At 44.9% G+C, this 24381-nt stretch overlaps 1 protein-coding gene across 1 annotated transcript; it reads left to right on the top strand.

The window, feature by feature from the left end:
- Nucleotides 1–7166: 7166 nt before the first annotated feature.
- Nucleotides 7167–19179, top strand: LOC127317615 (protein CELLULOSE SYNTHASE INTERACTIVE 1). The gene is made up of 8 exons (XM_051348183.2): nt 7167–7351; nt 7739–7863; nt 9907–9974; nt 11053–14101; nt 14684–17222; nt 17372–17826; nt 18578–18694; nt 18799–19179. Exons 2-8 carry the CDS (start codon nt 7798–7800, stop codon nt 18937–18939), a joined length of 6435 nt encoding a protein of 2144 aa, XP_051204143.1. The 5' UTR covers nt 7167–7351; nt 7739–7797; the 3' UTR covers nt 18940–19179.
- Nucleotides 19180–24381: the final 5202 nt, after the last annotated feature.

Here is a 24381-nt window from a genome sequence, read left to right as displayed (position 1 = left end):
ACTAAATACGCCTCATACCGTCATACGGAGCACACACACAAAAAGGAAGAACAGAAAACACGCGTTATCCAAATGTTGTGTATATCTCGTTTAATTGGACTCCATCCAAATTGGACCTCCAATCCCAGCTCAGCCGACGCTGGGGCATGGGGGTCAAACACGCACCGACACAATGAACACACCGCACACTCAATTTGTCCTCTAATAATTATCGATTCGTTCGTTAATTAAGCACGCAGTAGTATAGGTAGCTCGGCATGCATGCACTGGCAGTTTATGCTGTTGCGCCGTCGCATTCTCCCGGAGAGACGAACGTCGCCACCCACCGCTCCGCCGTCGCCATCGCCGGCCCCGTCGATCGTAAGAAGAGAGGAAAACCACGCCAAAGCTAGCTTCGCCGTGAATTCTCATGCCGGACATCATTTTCAACCCCGCAAAAGAAGGGTCTCATTTTCAAATTGCCGAATGATCCAGCCGTTCGTTCAGAGTTCAGAGTTTCAGACGTACTGCAGCCGTCGGGCGCTGCTGTTGTTGAAGGCTTTGTCAATTGGCACTGCTTAATAATTCCCTAATTGATCTGCAATAATTGAGTGATCATCTTGCACATGGGCGCGCCGGTTGCCAGGTCAGATTGCAATTTTTCTGTGGGGGTCTGCGTCGTCTTTTCGCTTTGTGTGGTGTGGTACTACACCCAGTACCCTGCTGATTAGGCAATCTCAACAAGCATATGCAATGCAGAGGTAGCATGTATTTTCAAGTAGCCATCAATCATGTCGATCAAGGTACCACTGAACATGCTATATTCCTGCGTACCATCCCCGGGAGGAAAACAACATGCTTCAGTTCCGCTAGGAAGAAAAGGCCGGTTTATTATGACGTGCCCGCTAGGAGTAGTACCAACATTTAGCAACGGAAAGAAAGATACACAGTAAACAGGTTGAACTACTAGCTAGATTCAAATAAGCAGAAGGTTGGTACAGTACAATGCGGTGGAATTTGTAAATTGTGGTTCAGCGTCTCGTTTATCTATATCTATCTATACCACTAAGTACTATTATGATCCGTTGTGTCGACTTTAGCTGATCCGTGAGTTTGTAATAAGTACTATTATCATCTGAATAAAGTAATAAAACAGTCATATGTATCATTTTGATGCAGAAGCTGGGGTATATCCCCATTTCGAAGAAAAAAGAAAAAAAGACCCCTAATACAAGTACTCTTTTCGATTCATATTACTTGCCACTAAAATAAATGTATATACAATTAAAATATATCTAGATGCATCTATATTAGTGTCAAGTAATATGAATAGGAGGAAGTAAGTATATGAGTTATAGTTGCACTCCTCACACTTAATTTCAACAAATCCAACCAACATAAAATCCGACAGAATCGCCTTCACGCCCATCTCTTTCTCCGCATCTGCCTTCCTTTTGTTGTTTCTTCTATCTACGCAGCAGCACATTTTAGTGTCTATTTGAGAAATTTAATAATGATCAATGATAAAGTTTTAGAGGGAGCTATTTTTTGTCAGCCTTTGTCATTGCTTCAATCATCTATCTGGTGCTTAATTCAGCTCCAGTGTGCACACATGCAGTATAGCTGGTAATAGCAAATGCAACTCAAGTTTCATGGAGCATGGTACAAGTACAACACAAATGGACTGGAGCCGTGGTGGCATAATTAAATGGGTCAGCTTGTAGAAATCTTTAGCTGACGCATAGATTAATCAACTTGTACAAATGTTCTGCTGACGAAAGAGACCCAGATGAAAGCAAGCTCCACTAGTTTTACAGCTACGCATAAGTTGGCAGATACCTCTCCCAACCTGATTGATTTTGGCTCTGGAAGACAAAACATCTTCAGGTCCAGCCCATGCAGACTGGCACTAATCAACAAACACCTCCACCAGCTTGCTCCTCTCCCTAATTACCAAACGATTTGTTTAATCCAAACCGCAAAAGCTTGAAATAAAATAATCAAAATCTTGCAGATGCACCCTTTAGGATCTGAACATCTTTCTCGATACCCTTTTAATGATTTTCTAGGGAAGTACTCTTTGGCACTACCTATCAAATCTGCTTTGGCACACCTAGAGCAAAGAAAAAATGTTGTAGGTAATTGAATTTCTTATAATACCTAGATTTGTCTGATTATATGAGTGACATGAAAGATCATTTCAGAAATTGCAGCGGTTAATCATCTTGTTGAACGTCTATCTCCTCCGCTGGATGATCCAAACCGAGTTAAACAAAAATCGCAGGGGGTGGCGGTCACCTAGTTCAAAGAGGTATGGCGCAACCTCGTCCTTACGAAAATCAAAGTCTTCCTTGTGCAACTGATTCGAGGCAAGCTTCCGTGCGCCATGGTCCCTCGAATGGAAATTGTGCGCTGTGCGGCGATGTTGAGGATTGCAGTCATATCTTCTTTGGGTGCTCTATAGCTAAGTTCATGTGGGCAGGGGTCAGGGAGATCTTGCGCTGTGACTAAAAACTAGCATGGGCCGACCATTTCCGAGGGGCTTTCCGAGCAATACCATATAATAGTGTGGTTTACTTTCATCGTGCAATGTTGAGCCATTTGGAACATTAGAAATAAGTTAACTATTGAAGACTTACTTATTGGCAAACCCATCGATGTTCTTTTCAAAATGCTTATCTACATGCAGCAATGGAGCATGCTAATGAGATCGAGGGATAGAGGCCTTCTGGATGTCTATGAGACATCTCCCCACCACCTTGACAACCTGAGCATTAGTTCCCTTAGTAAGCGTGTTTGGCTCACATGTGTCATGTGTTTGTTTGCTCTAAACCTTGTCATGCAGACTGCGGAGTGTTTGTGTACTGTTGGGACTCAGGTGTTCCCGTGTGTGTTTGGACTTGTGGTTGTTGTGTTTTGTACTCTGACATGTTGTGGCTTTATTAATTTATTAAAGCTTGATCTTAGCATAATCTCTAAAAATAAATTTAAACAACAGGGAGTTGTCATATGTTTTTTCTCTCCTCCTTTCTCCCTCTGTTCATGCGAAGTTATCTTTGCAATTTCTGTGATGCATATGAATATAGGGAGTATATCTTTTCCGGGCGATTTACACAAAAATAACCCTTTGTTGCAACTATAGCACAGACTGACCCTCCGGGCAAACTATTTCACCCATCTAACCCTTTTGTGTGGCGTCCCTACCATGCGCGCCACACATGACTGTGTGCCGCCCGTGCCTGCGGCGCCACTCTCCCAGCCGACGTGGCGCCCTCGACGCTGAGCTGTGCGCCGATCCGACGTGGCATGATGTGTGGCGCCGCTCCCATCGGCGCCACACTGTGAAACTATGGCGCCGCTCGGAAGGGCGCCACACATCCACTTAAGTGTGGCGCCCGAGCCGCCCCCAGTCCGACCCTCTTCTTCTTCTCTCTTCTTTGTTTCTTCAAGACTGCAAGGCGGCCCGGTGGTTCCTCCTCCTCCCCCCTCTCCCCCACCAAATCGGCCGCGAATTCGTCAGATCTGACCGACCAATCTCTTCCCCATCCATTCCTCAAGGTAACCACCTTCGAATCCTTCTCATTCATCCACTAATTTCATAGATCTTGCTAGATTTGTACATGAACCCTAGACATGGAAACTAGATGTATGTATGAATGTATGTATGTGTTGAAATGGCTATGTATGTGTTGAAATCCATATCCTCATGTATCTATGTGTTGAAACCCTAGATTTGTGGAAACCCTAGACATCAAATTTCATGAATGTGTATGTGTAGGAACCCTAGATATGTATGTATCCATATTCTTATGCAAATGCATTCAAATGTGTTACATATGCCTATTATTTGTGATGGAATAACTCATATTTGTGATGGAATAACTCATATTTGTTAGGAATGGCTCATAATATGGTGTATTTGTGTAAACATGTAGGATGGTGTGGCTCCTAGATCAAGAGTATGACAGGGATCACCGAACTTTTCATATGACGGAGAAGAGAACGGATCTTCACCCCTTGAAGACTCGTTACCATGGCACAGTATATATGGCGTATGACGAGAGGTACACGGAGTTCATCTAGCCTACCGATCTTCTCCCGTTCATATCGCTTGTAAGCCGTGGGGGCCCGAACATGAACGCCGCGACACTCACCGCCCTTGTCGACCGGTGGAGGCCGGAGACACACACCTTCCACTTGAGGGCCGGCGAGATGACCCCTACTCTTCAGGATGTTTCCATGATACTTGGACTTCCTATTCAGGGCGATCCACTGTGTATGAACACAACTTCTGATGGGTGGCGCCAGCAGATGGAGAACCTTATTGGCATGGCTCTTCCGCCGCCAGAAGATCCAAAGGCGAGAGCTCCCACCGGCGCAGCTTTCTCTTGGATTAGGCTTAACTTTGGACACTGCCCGCAAGGGGCCAACAGGGACACTCTCAGGACGTACACCTGCGTGTACTTATGGTACATGATTTCGAGGACTCTCTTTGCTGACAGTGGTGGGAAGCTGGCCCATTGGTGTTGGCTCAAGGCGCTTACGGTGTTGGAGCATCGGTGGAGTTGGGGAACAACGACACTTGCCTACCTCTACCGGCAGGTGATGATTTGTTGTATGTACTATTCTTCTACAGTAGTGTGCTAGACAAAGTACTAACCAAATGTCTTATGTACGCAGTTGGACGAAGCTTGTCGCAGGACCGGGAGCGACGGTATTGGTGGATGCTTGCTCCTACTTTTCGTATGGAGCTGGGACCGCCTATCAGTTGGGCGGCCCAGGATATTCAACGAGAGGCCATGGCCTCATCACCGGAACAACCTTGATCGGGAGCCCACTTGAGCATACCTTTGGGACAATGTCTCCGAGATGACGAGCGATCCAAAGATCATGTACATGCACTACACTGAGGAGTTGGACACTCTTACTGTTGAGCAGGTAACCGATCACTCTTTTGCAATCCGAGTTCATAAATTCTATTGGCATGTTGTAAATTCTGAAATATTTGTATGCTGCAGGTGGATTGTGAGCCATATGGTACCTACTACCGTATTGGCGCGGGGATGGCTGACCTCAACCACAAGTTCCTTGAGGAGGCACGGTTATGGCGTATGCGCTGCCCACTCATATGCATGTGGCTTGTTAAATACCACCAGCCGCACAGAGTGATAAGACAGTTTGGGCTGTATCAGGAGTGCCCACCTCAGTGGCAAGACACGGACCACGCGCTTCATAGGTAAACTTCTGGAATCATGCGGTGGAAGATTCTTGATTGAACAGGTAGAATCTAACTTCTTGATTCTTGCAGACTTGATAGGCAGCGGCAGAGGAAGATCACAAATTGGCATGTCCATCATAGTGGCCACGTCATAGCGTTCCAACACTGTTTGGAAGCGATACGAAATGCTGGCCATGTGGAGATTGTGCCTCACGACTTGGCCGCTTTCAACAACTATCTCCAATGGTTTCATCAAAGCACGCAGATCGAGTTAGTGAAACCCGCGTATGATGACGACATCTTGGACGACCTCATCGAGTTCGATGAGGTTGTGCAAAGCCAGCACGACATCTATGCTCGCAAAGGGAGATCGACTTCTATTGCTTCCAAGCTGAACTTCGTGGTAATGGATTCTCTCATTAACTAGTACATCATCTACATTGGCATGTGCTCGCTTAAATTGTGTATAATATGTTTGTCACAGCGGTCGGAGATCCAAAAAACAGCTGAGGAGTGCGAGGTTGTTTGGGATCAGAGCTATAGAGATGAAAAGCCTATCGGACCGTTGCGACATTTCATTAAGGTACGATCACCAACTTTGAATGTCCGCTATTATGTTCGGGTGGCTTTGTAACCATGACTTCCATGACGCAGAACACTGCACGAAAGATGCGGCGGTTAGCCAACTTGCTAGGTTGCATGACGGCGAAATTCCTACATCCTCCTCTGAAGAGGCGGAGGTATGGACTATTTTATTGCTGTCAAACATGTGCTTACTAATTTCAACTTTTGTAATCTCATGTGTTCATGTTTGTGAAGATTCCTGACGACGACGCCATTTTGAGTCAAAGCATTAGTCGCGGCAAGAAGCAAGCCACACGGTCAGCTTATCAGTTGAAGCCAAGGGGCAAGGCTCCAAACCGATACACTCCGGACGATTATGTCAACCGAGGAAAGAAGGTTGTCATTGAGGAGGATGAGGCGCCGCCGCGGAGATCATCTTTGACGAGGATGAGAAACGACGAGCCGTTATCTTCAGAGTAGGAGCAGGAGGAGCAGCAGCAACAAGAGCCACGACAGCGGACGAAAAGGATGGCCGTCCGGAAGCAGCCCGTGAGGACGGCACGTCGAGGACGATACTAGGATTTGCTAGGTGTTGTTGTGAACTCTATCTTCATAAGTATCGTGTTGTGAACCCTATGTCATTTCGAACCATGTCTGTAATGCTACTTGTTGTTGGAATCTACGTGCTACGATGTGAGCTATGATGTGTTATATGTGTATGTTCTATGTGTATGAAATTGCTATTGTTGTGTTCAAAACTGTTTAACTAAGACAAGAATTTTCATGGTTTTAACACAAGTCAACAAGTGGCGCCCCTCACGCTGGCGCCACACCTCACTATGTGGCGCCCATGGCATTGGCGCCACATATGTTGATTATATGTCGAAAACATCCAGGGGCTCCGGACGCTTGGTCCTTAGCCGTTTTGGCGAGGCTGTTTATGTGGCGCCGGTGGCATCGGCGCCACACTGTGAAGCGTGTCGCCCGTGGCATCAGCGCCACACAAACAGCCTCGCCACGTCGGATCGGCGCACAGCTCATCGTCGAGGGCGCCACGTCGGCTGGGAGAGTGGCGCCGCAGGCACGGACGACACACAGTCATGTGTGGCGCCCATGGAAGGGGCGCCACACAAAAGGGTTAGATGAGTGAAATAGTTTGCTCGGAGTGTCAGTTTGTGCTATAGTTGCAACAAAGGGTTATTTTTGTGTAAATCGCCTCTTTTCAAGAGTACAATTCCTGCATGTGCAGAAAATAAGATCCATGTCTGCAAATAGTATACATACGGAGGGTGATCGTGCAAAAGCGGCAGTACAAAGTTCCAAATCAAGTTGCTCCCCACTGCCACTGTCGGCGGTCGTTGGGAAGCTCACTCTCTATATAAATTCCAGCCCCTTTTTAGCCCCCGATAATTAGCGCTAATTCCGCGCCAGGGCAGGCAAGGGAAGAAGAAAAACGAGAGCATAACAGACGCCTCGCATGCGTATCGGCAGCAGCGCCTCCCTCCCCACTGGATCTGCAGTGGCCGCGTAGCAGGAGGAGGACGAGTTCTCGAGATTTTTCGCAAAATCTCAGCGCCGATTCCATGTCAGGTTTGGTTCTGCCTTCCTCCGCGGCGATTCTTTGGTTTTTCTCCGTCTTGGTTTCGTCGGTCGCGTGGAGAAGAGTGTTGCTTCAGTCGAGCTCGGACAAGAGTGCATGATCTCGTTAGTCGCGTGGAGAATTCGCGGGATAATCAGCGTCGAATGCAGCGGTTTCACGGGGGAGCTGGTTTAGGAAATGGGGGAGTGTGCGTGATCCGCCTGGCGGCAGTAGCTAAATCATCCACCGGTGGCTAGATCTGGGGTCGCGCATCGGTAGCTAGCCATGTCCGGCGCAGAATCTGGGCTTACTTCTGCCCGGAGCACTACAGTCCTCTTCACTGGATTGGCCATCCGTTGGATCTGACGCGGCTGTATTTTGCTTTCTCTCGGTTTCAGGTTGAGTGCTCGGACATTCTGATCTGCTCAGCGCGAGGGGGTTACGTACAGCTAAGAAGATGGCGGCGGCATTGGCGTGGAGGTTCAATGGGACGAATGGCGGCAGCCACGGCGGCGCAGATCTGGTAGGTGCCCTCTTCTTGGATGCTGTGCTTCTGAGCTAGTAGACAGACTGTGGCTGGCAGCCTGTCGCTTTCCGGGTCTTTCTTCAGTTGTAATCTTGCTCCTGTGCTTTTTTAAACGGAATTACCTGGGTCTGTATTGGGTTTGTATGTGGACATTAAATTAGTTAAATCAATGGTTAGATACAGTAGTTGGATACTCTTTGAAAGTGAGATCAGTACTCGGTCTACTTGGTACAGGTCCTCCCTCCCTATTGGTCGAATCGTAAACGTTAAGAGTTCTAATTGACTTGTAGTCTTACAAGCCTTTCAACTAGGTCTACCAACACTTTGTGTGGACAATTGTTTTCAATATCTGTGTCTTGAGAATTAGGAGCTAGGAAGCTGCTACTTGCCTTGCTCTCTTGGCATTGGCAGCAGCATTCTTCTGGTCTGGGCCTATATGTTCACACAAGTGATGCTAAAAATGGGCTGAATGTGTTGTGTAATTTTTTTTACATTTATCGCCATAGGAAAGCTTTGCTGTGATGTATGCATCTAGCAATTTTGGATTAAACAAAATCGTGTAGAAAAAAACTGGTTGAATGACTGGATTTTATTACTTCATCTTTGCATGGTATTGAAATGTCAGGTTCATTTTTGTAATGGCCTATGTTTGATTTGAGAATACAATGTTTTTTCATTGCCGCAATTTTCTGTAGCTTTTCCTCATCCCATCTTACCTTTTCACGTATAGCAAAGTCATGTCAGGTAAGTAATTTGACAAATCTAGATAGTTATTTTAGAATTTTGAAAGTAAATGGACTCATGCCATAAAAAAGTTCTGTTATGTTTCAATGTATAATCACAGGGAGTCCTGATAAGTGCTTGTTATGATACTTAATGGTGTTGTTATCACTACATATTTTCACTGTGATTTCATAGGCATTTTTGTTTGTCATAGTATATATACTTCTTTTTGAACTGTCCGTAACCATGTGAGTTTCGTCAACAAGATACATATTCTTGAGACATCTGTGCATGAAGATAACTGTCATTTCTTTCACAGCGAGGATGAGATTGTTTTCTATCTTTCTTGAACTTTGAAAAGAAAACATGGGTTTTATCTGACATCATGATCATCAATTTGAACATGCGACCTATGCATGGTTTTTGAGTCGCCGACTAATCGCCGAGTCGTCGCGGCGTGGCTGGGTCGCTCAGGCGACTTGACTCACGGAGCAAGTCGCGCCACGTCACTGGCTCAACGGCGACTTCCTGCGACTATACAGCGGCTCAGGAGGAGAGGCTCGAGCCGCCACCGAATTTCAGAGAGAAAGGGAGAGAAAGTGCAGAGCTCAGGAGGTTGCGAGGCCGGCGGCGCTAGGAGGAAGGAGCGGGTCGCGCGGCCAGGCTGCGAGGCTGGCTGCCTCCGTCCGCCGCCGGTCGCCGCCGCTCCTCACCGGTCGCCAGCGCTCCTCGCCGGCGGCACAGAGGAAGGAGAGGGTACGAGGGGAGAGGACAGAGGGGAGTCTCGAGCGAGGCTGCGTGGTGGCTGCTGGCTGGCGGCGCTAGGAGGATTATGACTTCACGTGGTGGCTGCTAGGTTTAGCTGCTAGGTTTAGTTGGGCCGTGCTGGGCCTGGCTGGCCTGGCTGGGATAGATAACAGGCCAAGTTTGCTCATATGCTATCAGTGGGCTATGCAAATGAGAGAAATACGTGGTGTAGTGCCATTTCTACTGCCATGGCGACTTGGGGCGACTATACAAGCCCTAGTCGCTGAGTCAAGTCACCAAGTCACGAGTCTCAGCCTCGGCGACTTGACTTGACTCAGCGACTAAAAAATCATGGACCTATGTTTTGAAATCTTTGTGCCCACTGTTGTGATTTGGTGCACCGTTAAGTATTATGATGGCTATTGGATTTTCAAATGCAATGCTTCATTTAAATCTAGTACTTATGGTGTTCAATGCTTTGTGGAATGAAATGCTACCAGTTCATGCAATGTTTAAAAAATTGCATGTTGGCATCTTTAATGCTAATCACTCCTGCTTGACTATTAACAGGAAAGGCACGGGGACAAAGTTCAAGATTCTGAGCCGCCAACTCCTGTCTCAGTCATGAGAATGGGCAAGTAAGTTGTTATTCTACTTCGTTGTTTGTACTTTGTAGTGCTAAATACTAGCATGATAATGATTGATGGAATGTGAATTTACAGCAACAGAAGTTCCACTATTCCTTCCTCATCTTTTTTGTTCGTCTCTCTTTCGGAACTTTGAAGATATATGTCTGTTGCATTCCTGGATTTTTCTTCCATAACATCATTTAGTACAACAACTGTGAAGTCTTCAAAAGATGATCTAGGAATTACTGTTAATTGGGCAAACAAAACCTCAACCAAAATTTTATTGGGCAAGCAAAACTTCAACCAAATTGTTGGCTAGCCAAATCGTCAGTAGGACAACCTTGGGAAAATAGAAACACACCCTAGGTATTTGAAGCATGGAGCAGAGAGGCAAGTGCAATCTTACAATTGTAGTAATGCAAACTGAACAGTACTAATAAGGGCCAGGTTGATAATACTCCAAGTAAATATGTTCTAGCATATTAACATATCACCTACTGGAGATTACTTGTTTCCAAATATTCTTGGAAATATGAAGTACACCTTAGTTAAGCTATCTTTTACTACCTCCGACCCAAAATATAACTCCTTTTAGCACTTTTACCAACCAAGCACTTCTAAATTTGACCATCTATAAGAAAACAATTATTAGCATTCAAAACGTCAAAATCGTGTCCCTAGATATCATGAAATATACTTTTACAGTGTATAATTACTTTTATGCGAGGCAACCTGTTTATACGGAAGTTGGTCAAAGTACCACCTTGAAAATAACTTAAATTTTGTTTTTTCTGGTTAGTTAGGCTTCTGTGTCTTTTTCATAGCCTTTTCGCTTTTGTTCTTTTTGCCCTTTGCCCTGTGGGTTTGTACTTCATATCTTGACACTATCTGTGTAATACAAGTGACATGCATTTTGATGCTTGTTCGAGATTTTATTTCTGGAAGACTGTCAATGTCCTAAAAGACTTATATTTTGGATTGGAGGCAGTATCATAGTTGTGAACTTCCGATAAACTAATATGCTCATCAAAGTTGTATTACAATTCAAATTATGAACGCTAACTAAGATTATTACTGGTAATTGCAGGAACCGAGTCAATATGGAGGATGAGGAGACACTTTCCAGTGTTGCTCAATGTATCGAGCAGTTGCGGCAGAGCTCTTCGTCCTCTCAAGAAAAAGAAAGCTCATTGAAGCAGTTACTGGACCTTGTTCAAACACGTGATACTGCATTCGGAGCTGTTGTATCGCATTCACAGGCTGTTCCTACACTTGTTTCTCTCCTCAGGTCTGGCTCATCTGGAGTTAAGATGCTGTCTGCTACTGTTCTGGGGTCTCTTTGCAAGGAAGAGGAGCTAAGGGTGAAGGTTCTGCTTGGTGGTTGCATCCCTCCATTGCTTGCTCTTCTCAGGTCGAAGTCAGCTGAAAGTCAGACTGCAGCTGCCAAAACTATATATGCAGTTTCTCAAGGTGGGATAAGGGATCATGTTGGATCAAAGATATTTTCAACGGAAAATGTTGTTCCAGTACTGTGGGAGCAACTCAAAGTTAGCCTCAAGAATGAGAGTTTGGTGGATGGCCTGCTAACTGGAGCACTGAAGAACTTGTCAAAAAACACAGAGAAGTTTTGGTCAGCAACCGTGCAATGTGGTGGAGTTGATATACTTATAAAGCTGGTTGGTTCTGGACAGACAAAGACTCTAGCAAATGTGTGCAATCTTCTTGGGGCTTTGATGATGGAAGACTCATCAGTTTGTTCGAAAGTTTTATCAGGAGAAACAACAAAACAGCTCCTAAAGTTACTTGGTCCTGGTAATGAAACTTCAATTAGAGCAGAAGCTGCTGGTGCTCTCAAATCCCTTTCTGCACAGAGTAAAGAAGCTCGTCGTGAGATAGCTAGTTCTAATGGGATTCCTGCTCTTATAAATGCTACTATTGCTCCATCAAAAGAGTTCATGCAAGGAGAATCTGCCCAAGCACTGCAAGAAAATGCAATGTGTGCATTAGCAAATATTTCCGGTGGTTTATCTTATGTAATCTCAAGCCTTGGTGAAAGTCTTGAATCATGCTCTTCCCCTGCACAAATTGCTGACACTCTTGGTGCATTAGCCTCAGCATTAATGATATATGACACAAATGCAGAATCAATCAGTGCTTCAGACCCGCTAGTCATTGAGAAGACACTGATGAAACAGTTTAAGCCCAAGGCACCCTTCCTTGTACAGGAGCGTGTAATTGAAGCTTTAGCCAGTTTGTACAGCAACACAGTTCTCTGCAAGACACTTGCAGATTCTGATGCAAAACGCTTGCTTGTTGGTTTGATAACCATGGCAGGTACTGAGGTGCAAGATGACCTAATGACATCACTTTTTGCTCTCTGCAAGAAGGATTGTGATTTGTGGCAAGCTCTGCAAGGCCGTGAGGGTGTTCAGCTGTTGATTTCTTTACTTGGTCTATCCTCAGAACAGCAGCAGGAATGTGCCGTTGCTCTGCTCGCCCTTCTGTCAAAGGAGAATGATGAGTGCAAATGGGCTATCACTGCTGCTGGTGGCATACCTCCTCTTGTTCAAATATTAGAAACTGGTTCTCCCAAAGCTAAAGAAGATTCAGCAACCATCATTGGTAATTTGTGCAATCACAGTGAAGACATACGAGCATGTGTCGAAAGTGCCGATGCAGTTCCTGCTTTACTATGGCTTCTCAAGAACGGAAGTGACAATGGAAAGGAAATAGCATCCAAAACACTGAATCATCTCATCCACAAGTCAGATACTGGGACTATTAGTCAGTTATCTGCTCTGTTGACAAGTGAACAGCCTGAATCAAAAGTTTATGTTCTTGATGCTTTGAAAAGCTTGCTTTCTGTTGCACCACTGAATGATATTCTGCATGAAGGAAGTGCTGCAAATGATGCAGTTGAGACAATGATCAAAATTTTAAGCTCCCCTAAAGAAGAAACTCAGGCTAACTCAGCATCTGCTCTTGCTGGTCTATTCCATTGCCGCAAAGATTTGCGAGAAACACACATTGCATTGAAGACACTTATGTCAGTCATGAAACTGATTGACACACAGTCTGACAGAATACTAATGGAGGCCTCATGTTGCCTTGCTGCCATTTTTCTGTCAGTCAAACAAAATAAGGAGGTTGCTGCAGTTGGACGGGATGCATTAGCTCCACTAGTCTCACTTGCAAGTTCTACAGTCCTTGAAGTAGCAGAGCAAGCAACCCGAGCTTTGGCAAACCTTTTTCTTGATCGTGAATTGGCAGCTCAAGTATCTTTTGAAGAAATTATGTTCCCTTTAACGCGTGTTCTTAAGGAGGGATCTATTGACGGAAGAATTCATGGAGCAGCAGCAATAGCTCGCCTTTTGTTGTGCCGACCCGTTAACCAGCTTATCTCAGATACTGTAAACCGCTCTGGTGCTGTCCTTGCTCTAGCTGGTCTCTTGGAAGCTGCGAATGGTGATGCTTCCGCAACATCAGAAGTTCTCGATGCACTGGTGCTTTTATCAAGATCAAAGGTGTCAAGTGGGCGTACCAAGGCTCCCTGGGCAGCTCTTGCAGAAAATCCCCACACCATACTTCCCATTGTTTCTTGTGTAGCTGATGCAGTACCCTCCTTGCAAGATAAAGCCATAGAAGTACTGTCAAGGCTCTGTTTTGACCAACATGATGTTGTGGGTGGTTTGGTTTCGGAAATCCCAGGCTGCATATCATCAGTGGCACGCCGAATCATTGGTTCCAACATTCTGAAGGTTAAAGTTGGTGGATGTGCTCTTCTTGCTTGTGCAGCAAAAGAGCATTGTCAGAAGCAGATAGAGATCCTATGTGATTCAAGCCTGTACATTCAGCTAGTCCATTCTCTAGTTGGTATGATCAATACAACAAACTTACCTTCTGAAAATGGGGATGGTGAAAGCATAGCAGACATTAAGATTTCCAGATGCTCTAAAGAAAATAACAACGATGCTGAATTGGCGTGCCCCACTGCTGTAATCTCGGGTAACATGATTCCACTCTGGCTACTTGCTGTCTTTACTCGCCATGACAACAAAACAAGAGCAGAAATTCTAGAAGCTGGAGGGGTTGAAATGCTCAACGAGAAGATTTCTCAAAATGCATTCTTATATGTGGTATGTGAATGCTAGTTATTGGATTTTTAATTTTTCTTTGTATGCGTGCTAATTGCTGTTTGAATGTTAGTATCTCTTCCACACTTGCAATTATCATCTAACTTACATTAATCTGCATGATATATTCTGTTTATTATTTTGGGTTTTGAAACTTGTCTAATAGTTCTGGAGACCATGATATATCTTACTCTTGCACTGCCCTCAAATTCTCATCGGATAGAAGACCTATTTTGGTATTCATAAAGAAAGATACTGTATTTCCTTTGATGTCTCACATACTTTAAAATTCGGCAAGGCTGTATGATTTTTGGCTGGATAACATGACAGCATTTTGAAAGTTTTCATGGTATTATTGCTTGTCTGTTAATAATTTGCCATTATTTTGGGCTGCATCTGACCAGTTCGTTTCCCTAAATTCTTCCTTTTGATGAGGAAAGATCCACTGTGCAAATATCTACTTGAACTCAGATTTGCTATTTTCTTATGTATCCATAAAGCATTGTCTTGATTCTTACAGCTATTCTAGTTTTTAATATCTTTTCAACTGGGACTGCTTATAATGTATGTTCATGCTTTTATCAGGGTGAAGAAGATAGTACCGCATGGGTCTGTGCGTTACTTCTTGCATTGCTATTTCAAGAAAGAGAGATGAACCGGTCTAATTCAGCGTTGCATTCAATTCCTGTACTCTCAAACTTGTTAAGGTCTGATGAGCCAGCATACAGGTACTTTGCCGCACAAGCTTTGGCAAGTCTGGTGAGCAATGGTAGCAGAGGAACGCTTCTGGCTGTTGCTAATTCTGGGGCTGCCACTGGACTTATATCTTTGCTTGGATGTGCTGATGTTGATATAGCTGATCTTGTGGAGTTATCAGAGGAATTCATGTTGGTGCATAATCCTGATGAAGTTACGCTGGAGAAGCTATTCAGAGTTGATGATATCAGGGTTGGTTCAACTTCCAGAAAATCAATTCCTCTTCTTGTTGATCTACTTAAACCCATTCCAGAAAGACCTGGTGCTCCTTTCTTGGCATTGGGTCTTCTGACACAGTTGGCTGTTGATTGTGCCCCAAACATGCTCCTAATGGCTGAAGTTGGAATCCTAGAAGCACTTACCAAATACCTATCACTTAGTCCACAAGACACAACAGAAGAAGCTACAACTGAGTTGTTGGGCATTCTTTTTAGTATTGCAGAAATAAGGCAACATGAATCAGCACTTGGTGCTGTAAACCAGCTTGTGGCAGTCCTTCGTCTAGGAGGAAGAAATTCACGCTACAGTTCTGCAAAGGCATTAGAAAGCTTGTTTTGTGCTGACCATGTCAGGAACAGTGAGTCAGCTCGACAAGCTATTCAGCCGCTTGTAGAAGTGCTGAGTACTGGCATGGAGAGGGAGCAGCATGCAGCTATATCAGCACTTATTAGGTTGCTTTGTGACAACCCGTCAAGAGCACTTGCAGTTGCTGATGTTGAGATGAACGCAGTGGAGGTCCTGTGCCGGATTCTGTCCTCAGACTGTTCAGCTGAGTTGAAAGGTGATGCTGCTGAACTGTGCGGTGTCCTGTTTGCAAATACAAGGATCCGTTCTACAATGGCTGCAGCCCGTTGTGTGGAACCTTTGGTCAGTTTACTGGTTAGTGAAGCTAACCCGGCCCAGCTTTCTGTAGTTCGTGCACTGGATAAGCTTCTGGATGATGAGCAACTCGCCGAATTAGTAGCAGCGCATGGGGCAGTCATTCCCCTTGTTGGGCTTTTGTTTGGAAAAAATTTCATGCTTCATGAGGCAGTTGCCAGAGCTTTGGTAAAGATTGGAAAGGATAGGCCGGCTTGCAAATTGGAAATGGTTAAGGCTGGTGTAATTGAGAGCATTCTTGATATTCTTCATGATGCTCCAGATTTTCTTTGCGTTGCATTGGCAGAAATGCTTCGGATTTTGACAAACAATGCTAGCATAGCAAAGGGTCCATCTGCAGCCAAAGTAGTACAGCCTCTCTTCTCTCTGCTATCTAAGGCAGACACTGGTCCAGAGGGGCAGTATAGCACTTTGCAGGTTCTTGTCAATGTTTTGGAGCATCCTGAATGCCGTGCTGATTATAACTTGACACCCCGCCAAACAATTGAGCCAGTCATTACTTTACTGAATTCATCTCCACCAGCTGTGCAACAATTAGCAGCGGAGCTTCTATCTCATCTTCTCCTGGAAGAACACCTCCAGAAGGATACAGTAGCAGAGCAATCCATCACTCCTCTTATTCAAATTCTCTCATCGGGTTTGCCAAATCTACAGCAGAGAGCTATAAAAGCTCTTGCTAACCTTGCATTAGCCTGGCCAAATACAATTGCAAAGGAGGGTGGTGTGTTTGAGTTGTCCAAGGTGTTGTTGCAAACTGATCCACCTTTGCCTCATGTTGTATGGGAATCAGCAGCAGCTGTCCTGTCTAGCATTTTGCAGTACAGTACTGAGTTTTTCCTTGAGGTTCCAGTTGCGGTTCTAGTGCAATTGCTTAGATCAGGGACTGAAAGTACCGTTGTGGGTGCACTAAATGCTCTGCTTGTATTGGAGAGTGATGATTCAACAAGTGCAGAAGCAATGGCTGAAAGTGGTGCTGTAGAAGCTCTGCTGGATCTCTTGAGGAGTCATCAGTGTGAGGAAGCTGCTGCCAGACTCATTGAGGCACTGCTGAACAATATAAGAATAAGGGAGGCCAAGGCTGCTAAAAATGCTATTGCACCTTTGTCCATGTACCTTCTGGATCCACAAACACAGTCTCAACAGGGAAGGTTGCTTGCTGCTCTTGCCCTTGGAGATCTTTTCCAGAATGAAGGTCTTGCTCGTTCGACGGATGCCGTTGCAGCATGCCGTGCTCTGGTCAATCTTCTTGAAGACCAGCCAACTGAAGAGATGAAAGTGGTGGCCATTTGTGCCTTGCAGAATCTAGTCATGTATAGCCGAGCAAATAAAAGAGCGGTTGCAGAATCTGGTGGCGTCCAGGTCTTGCTGGACCTTATCAGCTCAAGCAATCCTGACACTTCTGTTCAGGCAGCAATGTTTGTCAAACTTCTGTTCAATAATCACACTATCCAAGAATACGCCACAAGTGAAACAGTCAGAGTTATAACTGGTAAAACAATTAGCCTTTCTTTGTGCTTCGCTACCTGTTTTAGTGCTTTTCTACCCAAGATATTTTAGTGCTTTTCTACCCAAAAAATGTGGTTTATTTTTTTACCTGGCGTTCACTTTGTGTACCTGATAATGGTTTTCTGCATGCAGCTTCAATCGAGAAGGATATATGGGCATCTGGGAGTGCTAACGAGGAGTATCTTAAAGCGCTTAATGCTCTACTTAGCAACTTCCCTCGCTTGAGAGTCACTGAACCTGCTACAATATGCATTCCGCATCTTGTAACATCCCTTAAAACTGGTTCTGAAGCAACCCAAGAAGCAGCACTGGATTCACTTTATCTGCTCAGGCAAGCGTGGACTGCTTGCCCAGCTGAAGTATTTAAAGCTCAATCAGTTGCTGCATCAGAGGCAATTCCTCTACTTCAGTACTTGATACAGTCTGGCCCACCACGGTTTCAAGAAAAGGCAGAGCTTCTACTTCAGTGCTTGCCTGGGACACTTACAGTTACTATAAAGCGTGGCAACAATCTGAAACAGTCTGTGGGAAACGCTAGTGCATTCTGCAAGCTTACTCTTGGAAATAATCCTGCAAGGCTGACAAAGGTATGTATGTTTGTGCTTCTCATTTCAGAGATATAGGGTCCATATCTCAATTTACTACTCCCACGCCCACAAAAAAAAAAAAACATGCTATGTCTGCATTTTTAATATTGTATATTTTCTTAATTATTGGTTTTTATGAGTACTTATATGCTTTAGTATTAGCCAAGATAGTTCGACAGTTCATATCAAGCTTGGACATTGGTTTATGGGCTAATTATAGTCTTATGGATCCTACTACTTCTCTAGTTATCACGCCTCCAAGTATTTATATAAGTCTATGATGTTTCGAAGAGAGGTATTTCCTGGTAAAGCTTCTGTAGTTAGTTCAAATCAGAACTAAGTACATAAACTTACCAAGGAACACCCCTCTTCCAAACAGGGGTTTGAGGCCTATCAGGGGTTTGCTAGTAGTGTGGTACAGTGACCCTGATGTAAAGCGTCCTCTACTTTAGCCTAGCAACAGTAGACTGCAGGGTCTGTATTTTTTGCAACTGTGGGCAATATAACATTGAAATACATTGCATAAATCTCCAACATTAGTAGCCTGAGCATTATAAATTTCGGAATTCCTAATCATAGTGGCTTTTCATTTGGTGCTTAACTTGAAGCATAAGAATTAGCTAGTTTATTTCCTTACTGACAATAACTGATGGCGATGATGTAGGTATATTTGACTTTTTTTCCTGTTTGTACTCATGCGTACACTGTAACAAAGTTAATTCGCATAACTGACACTGAATGCTATGCGCAGATTGTCTCAACCGGCGAGTCACCCGAATGGGATGAAGCCTTTGCATGGGCGTTTGACAGCCCTCCCAAAGGCCAGAAGCTTCACATCTCTTGCAAAAACAACAGCAAATTTGGAAAGGTACTGAAATGGGACACATGCCTTATATTTACTGCTCCATATTCTTTTGCTCTTCTGTGCCATTGTACTTGCATTCTCAAGCGCTCCAACCGTTTTGTTTGCAGAAATCATTTGGTAAGGTGACAATCCAGATCGACCGGGTTGTCATGCTGGGGTCGGTTGCCGGAGAGTACACCTTGCTACCGGAGAGCAAAAGCGGTGCAAATAGGAACCTGGAAATCGAATTCCAGTGGTCAAACAAATGATGACAGTATCTACAGAATTAGTTGCCCTCTGTAAGTTTAAAATATATAAAGTGAAGAGTTGGTTACATGTTTCATGCTCTGCTAAATGTTATATTTTTTGTGCATCTGTGTAAATAGTCGGCAGAGGAAGTCGTTGTTTTGTTGTACCTTTTTGTGAGATGTAAACAGATGAGATCAGATTTTTTCTGTATACTGATTGTAATGGACCGATTCATTATTTTTTACACGGGAGTTTTCTTAGTGAAGTGGGTGTCTGGTTGGGGGAATCAACCAAGTGGAACAGAAAGGATTGGTTCAATTTTTTTTGTCACCCCAGTATTTCTGTGGACTGAACTGATAAATGTCAGTGGGCGAAACCTCTTTCTTAAGCGTTCAAAAGTTGTACGTTTTGATGCATTTGTAGAAGGAGAACGGAATACCAAAACTGGGAGTGAGGGCGTTGCGACGCTTCTACTATAATATAAATAAATGTAAAAGAATACATAAAATCCAATTAAAATGAAGTGCAATAATTTATACAATCCAAATAAAATAGAGACGGAGACGACGGCTCCTTTGATTGCCCACAAGTGCTCTCTACCAGACGGTGATAAACAATTTCTGTCATGGATCTTTTTTGCATGGAGAGAAAATTAGCAAACTTCACAGACAGCTGGTGATCGACAATGGGAGGACCTTGGTGATCGTATAGATGATCATCCCTTGCTGTCATGTCTCTACGCTCACTTTTCATGGTCATGTTGTAATGATCGCACAAGCATGCATAACCTCCAATTTGAGACTACATGAGAGGAGGGTATCAGGACAATCGCGAAATATATTGGAGCACCCATAATACCCTCTGTCATTCTTTCTGCAAAACTCAATGCCAAGAAGCAAAGTGAGATTTTTTTGACCATGAGGCTTGGAGATTGTCTTCACAAATGTTGACCACCTGAGATATATATGGCATCAACTAGGCAGTACCCTTTGGTATGTTGGTGGCCGCTGATATCATAGTTGCACATTGGAGCTTGACCTTTGACTAGTCTCGCAAAACCGGTGAGAGTTGTCGCACGTTGATGTCATTGTGAGACCCCTCCATGCCAATGAAAGCGTGACAAATTCAGAGATCCTGATCAGTCACAACTTCAAGCACCACACTGCCCTTCGCACCTTACCAAGAAAATGATCAGTTCTTTCATAAGTAACACATGCAGTTGATGCTTCGAAGTGTCCCTGGAAATCCTCTTTGTGCGTTTTGTGTCACGATACAATTTATTTATATTTCGTTGGGTCCTCTCAGATAGTCAGGTCCACCCACTGCTACACCCACTGCCCTGCAAAATCTATACATAGCTTCGATGATTGTGGACTCGACCATGCGAAGGTAGTCATATGAATTGGAGCTGTTGTCCAACTTGGCCGCTTGCAATTGTAGAAGACGAGCAAGGATGGTCAAATGCTCTTCTTGATCCCTAGCGGCAACTTCTTCTCTTCAAGAGAAGCATGCATAATCTCATCGTCGCTATCCATAGCCTATGGACGAAACAACGGATAAAGTAAATCGACTGATCGTCGGCGGGAGCAACAAGATCTAGCAAAGAAGCCTAACTACGCAAAGCGCCGAGCACCTTTCATGCAAACTACGGTGTGAGGTTGCCATGAATCGTGAGGTGCAACGAGGAGGGCAGCCGAGGTGGTAGGGAAGACGATGGGGTCGGTGTAGGTGGCGCTGAACTATCCTTGTCGGGAGGGGTGATGGTGGCGGTGGCTCCGACGGTGCTAATTTGGCGGGGGTGGGACAGGTCAGGTGGGCGAGAGGCAATGTGGCAGAGGGGCAAATGTAGCCGGGTCGCTAAGTGGTGGCACCCTTTTGTCAGTATCCAACATCGGCTTCTTTCTGGCTCCCATGGCCACACGTGTAGGGCGGGACTGGCCTAGAGACGCCGGACATTTTTATAGACCACGCCAGATCCAAATAACTTTTAAGAACTGCGACTGCGAGTAGGCGTTTTTTTTTTTTTTTTTTTGCTTCAGAAGCTCCCAAGGATTTTGGGAAGGCCTTTAGGGGATGGGAATGGATATGCTCTAAGAGCTTAATTCCATTCCATTCCCTTGACCAATTTAAAAATACTTATTCTGTTCTTCGTACCAAATCTTTCACTGGCTTCTTCTGATTGTCTAAGCGAATTTGACATCGGTCAGTTACCAGTCCACAGTGAAAAGGGTGAAGGTCAGCGTGTAGCACATCATGGTGGCCGCCAGGTGCCACGGAGCAACTGGCCGAGACGATGAAATGCGTAGGCCACCGCCATTATTCATTCAGGCAGCCAGTCACCGGCAGTCCAGCACCGTCATCATCCATCAAACGAAGGGAGAAAGCAGGGCACCAAGCGGAAGCATCACGAGGCACCACATCGACCACCGGCATGTTTGAGTGATGACAACACACCCCCAATGGCTGCTCCGCTGCGTGATTTCTTTTCCATCCAAGTAGGGGTATGATGCAGGCATCTTTCTATCTCTGAGCGATCCTTCTCCCCAAGTAGTGGAGTTCATGCATGGTGACACCATCGGATCACCACCCATCGGAGATTCGGAGGTGGAAGGTGATGCTCAGGTGGAGAGGTGAACTCATCTAGCTTTTGACCTGTCGTCGTGCCTCAGCGGTCCACGCAGTTACTATTGTTTTCTTCTGATGCTACCATGAGTTGAGCCAGCACCCAACTTCAGCATCTAACTAGACTTCTTTTATATCTAGCGGACCAAGGATCGATCAGTAGTAGCCTTCACGAACTATAAGTTGATGCATTAGAACTGATTTAGTTCTTACTCAGATGATGTTATCAAATCTCATGATTAACGCGAAGCAAATTTAACGGTTTGGATAATTTTTTAGTTGCATTTTTATTTGCAACTGAAATGAGAAACTCAGTCGCAACCCAACTTCAAATCATATGCGCGAATGGAACGATGTAGGACTTGAGCACTAACTTAGTTCCCTGCTAGCCGAGAACTAGCGAAACCCATTTTTTGTAGTACAAATCATGAAAATTAGATATCGTAAGGTGTTGCGCCACTGGCAAGCCTAGGCGGGTGGAGGGATGGTAGAACCGATGATGCGTTCATGGATCCTAGGCAATGGCCCTTGTCGATAGAATGCACATGAAAGTTGGTGACGAAACCCGGGTACTGCTCGGGTCGCTGGGTGGTAACTTCGCTGCTGCTCAGAGGGCCACGTTGGAGGTTTCTCTGGCGTGTTTTCTTCTTCTCCGCTGGCGGGGCTGGGGTGTCTCATCATCGACGATCACTAACTCAAGTCGGTGCTGGAGGCTTTCCTTCGGACGCTTAATTAGGAGCTCGCCAACATGTTTTCAGAAAATACACATCTCATCCTAGGGCGGTTGGTCTCGAGGTATGAACCACTACTCAAACCCTCTTTGAGGATCCGTGCAAACAAACAAAAAACTCCCTGCGCAAACTGCTTTTAAATCTTATTACTAGAAATAAAGAGCAAGTTTTGTGAAGTATCGAAAAAATAACACACATAGATATTCAGTTGAAGTTTACCAATGTAAAGTTTTGACAATGTATTAGAAGATGAGAAAATATGCTTTTCCTAATTCTTTTGGACAAGTGTTGATACTTGGTCCCGGTACGATGTCAGTTTGATGTAAGTGAGTGCACATTGCAAAGGGTCCCTTTCTTGGTCGATATAGAAATGGAAATTTAGTAAAATCTTCAATCAGATGACATCATCAAAGTGTAATTTTGGTACGAACGCTATGCAAATCAAACATGCCTAGAGTCGACCGAATCTCAACTTGATTTCTGCTCGACTCAGAACTAGCAAAACCATGAAAACAAAAATCAATTCTTACCGACAGAACGCCACGCTCTTTACACAGGACAGTGAGGACTGAAAACTCAGGGGAGCCGTCACGAGATAAGGGGTATACACCATATTAGAAATATAAGCAAATATCCATATGAAATAATCCGTACAAGTAATTGATAAATCATGATTATGAAAATAACAAGTAAACCAATCGTGCAGACTAGTAAGGTAGATGAACAGATCACATCTAAACAAGACAAACCGATCGCATCTACCATAGAAACTAAAAGAAGAAACTCTAACAGAGACTGAAAGAGAAACGACAAGATCACATACTTCGCAGCAGCATCGTTGTCGCCCATGTTGAGATTGTCGAAGAAGTCGCTGAGGTCCGGGAAGAAGTTGTCGTTGTGGAGGAACTCGTCGTCCGATGACGACGTCGTGATGCCAGTAGTCGCGCCGGAGCGCTCCCCAAAAACCTGATTGCCCCTCACCCGTACAGGTTCACGAGGTTCCGGAGGCCTACTGTCCCAGCAGTCGGTGCACGCTGACGAACGGGATGAGGAAGACGAAGGCGGCGGCGCAATGAACTGGAAACAGGTAGTCACGTATACGTCTAGTAGACGCGGCTAGGGTTGCACAGGGTCTTATGTAGTGCGGTTCAGGAAGGTCGTGGGGCACAGCCCACGTCCGAGTCGGCACAGCCACGATCCAGAAAAACCGGAAAGCAAAACGGCTGAGTAACGCGTCCGTTAATGACTCAAAATTGATTACACAATTAATTTCCCAAACAGCAAAAAGATAAGCTCGGCTCGGCGAGATTCCCGCAACCCGCGGCGCGTCGTGACGAGGTGTGGCGTGGCGAGGCGGGCGGCGGAGGAGGAGGAGTGCGCGAGGGCTCTCTCTCTTCTCACTCACTTACTAGGACTAGAACAACCCACCTTATATACAACTCCAACTCTCTCCCAACTAGCAATGTGAGACTAAACTTTAGCCCCCACTGATTTTTTGAATGGGCCATATGAGTTTCAGAATTTGGTGATGGGCCATGGGCCAAAGGCCAAATGCCCCAAATTCCAGCAATCCCCCACAAACTCTCATTGGCACATCTCATCAATAAGTTTCCAGAACATTGTTTTATATATCGGTATGCCGTGGAGACTGTTAAGTTGAACTTCCACTTAAGGCTTCATATTACACTAGATTGCAACTTGGATAGTGGACTATGCCTGGAACTACAAGTTTTCTGCGCACTAGCTTCATACAAAGCCTAGACCGATACTAGGCTGCCGCGAGACTTCCTCGCGGTTTGGAGCTTATACGTCATACTCCAGGACCTTTCATGAGTTTACTAGAGAGCGCCCAACTCTCATAGATTGCGACGTTTAACAATCAGACTCATATAGGTGTGCTCTTCAAAAGATGTTCTGCAAGACAACATCTCTGCTAAAATAAGCCACTTAGAACACATTAAGATAATTATCAACCTGCCATGCAGATTAGGAGAGTATTGCATCTTACGGAGTGACAAAATTGCTATAGGGATATATACTCTCCTCCCAGCTGACCAACAGCTTGTCTCCCAGCTCTAATTCACGGGATCTCCGATCACATAGAGTGGG

This window comes from Lolium perenne, chromosome 7, assembly GCF_019359855.2.
Source record: "Lolium perenne isolate Kyuss_39 chromosome 7, Kyuss_2.0, whole genome shotgun sequence".
In the NCBI taxonomy this organism is placed as follows: Eukaryota; Viridiplantae; Streptophyta; class Magnoliopsida; order Poales; family Poaceae; genus Lolium; species Lolium perenne.
This window is presented reverse-complemented; position numbering and strand designations above follow the sequence as displayed.

Coding starts and splice junctions, on each gene's coding strand:
- LOC127317615 (XM_051348183.2), top strand. CDS start 7,798: ATGGCGGCGGCATTGGCGTGGAGGTTCAATGGGACGAATGGCGGCAGC. Junction 7,864..9,906: donor GCCACGGCGGCGCAGATCTG/GTAGGTGCCCTC, acceptor GACTATTAACAG/GAAAGGCACGGGGACAAAGT. Junction 17,223..17,371: donor AACAGTCAGAGTTATAACTG/GTAAAACAATTA, acceptor TTCTGCATGCAG/CTTCAATCGAGAAGGATATA.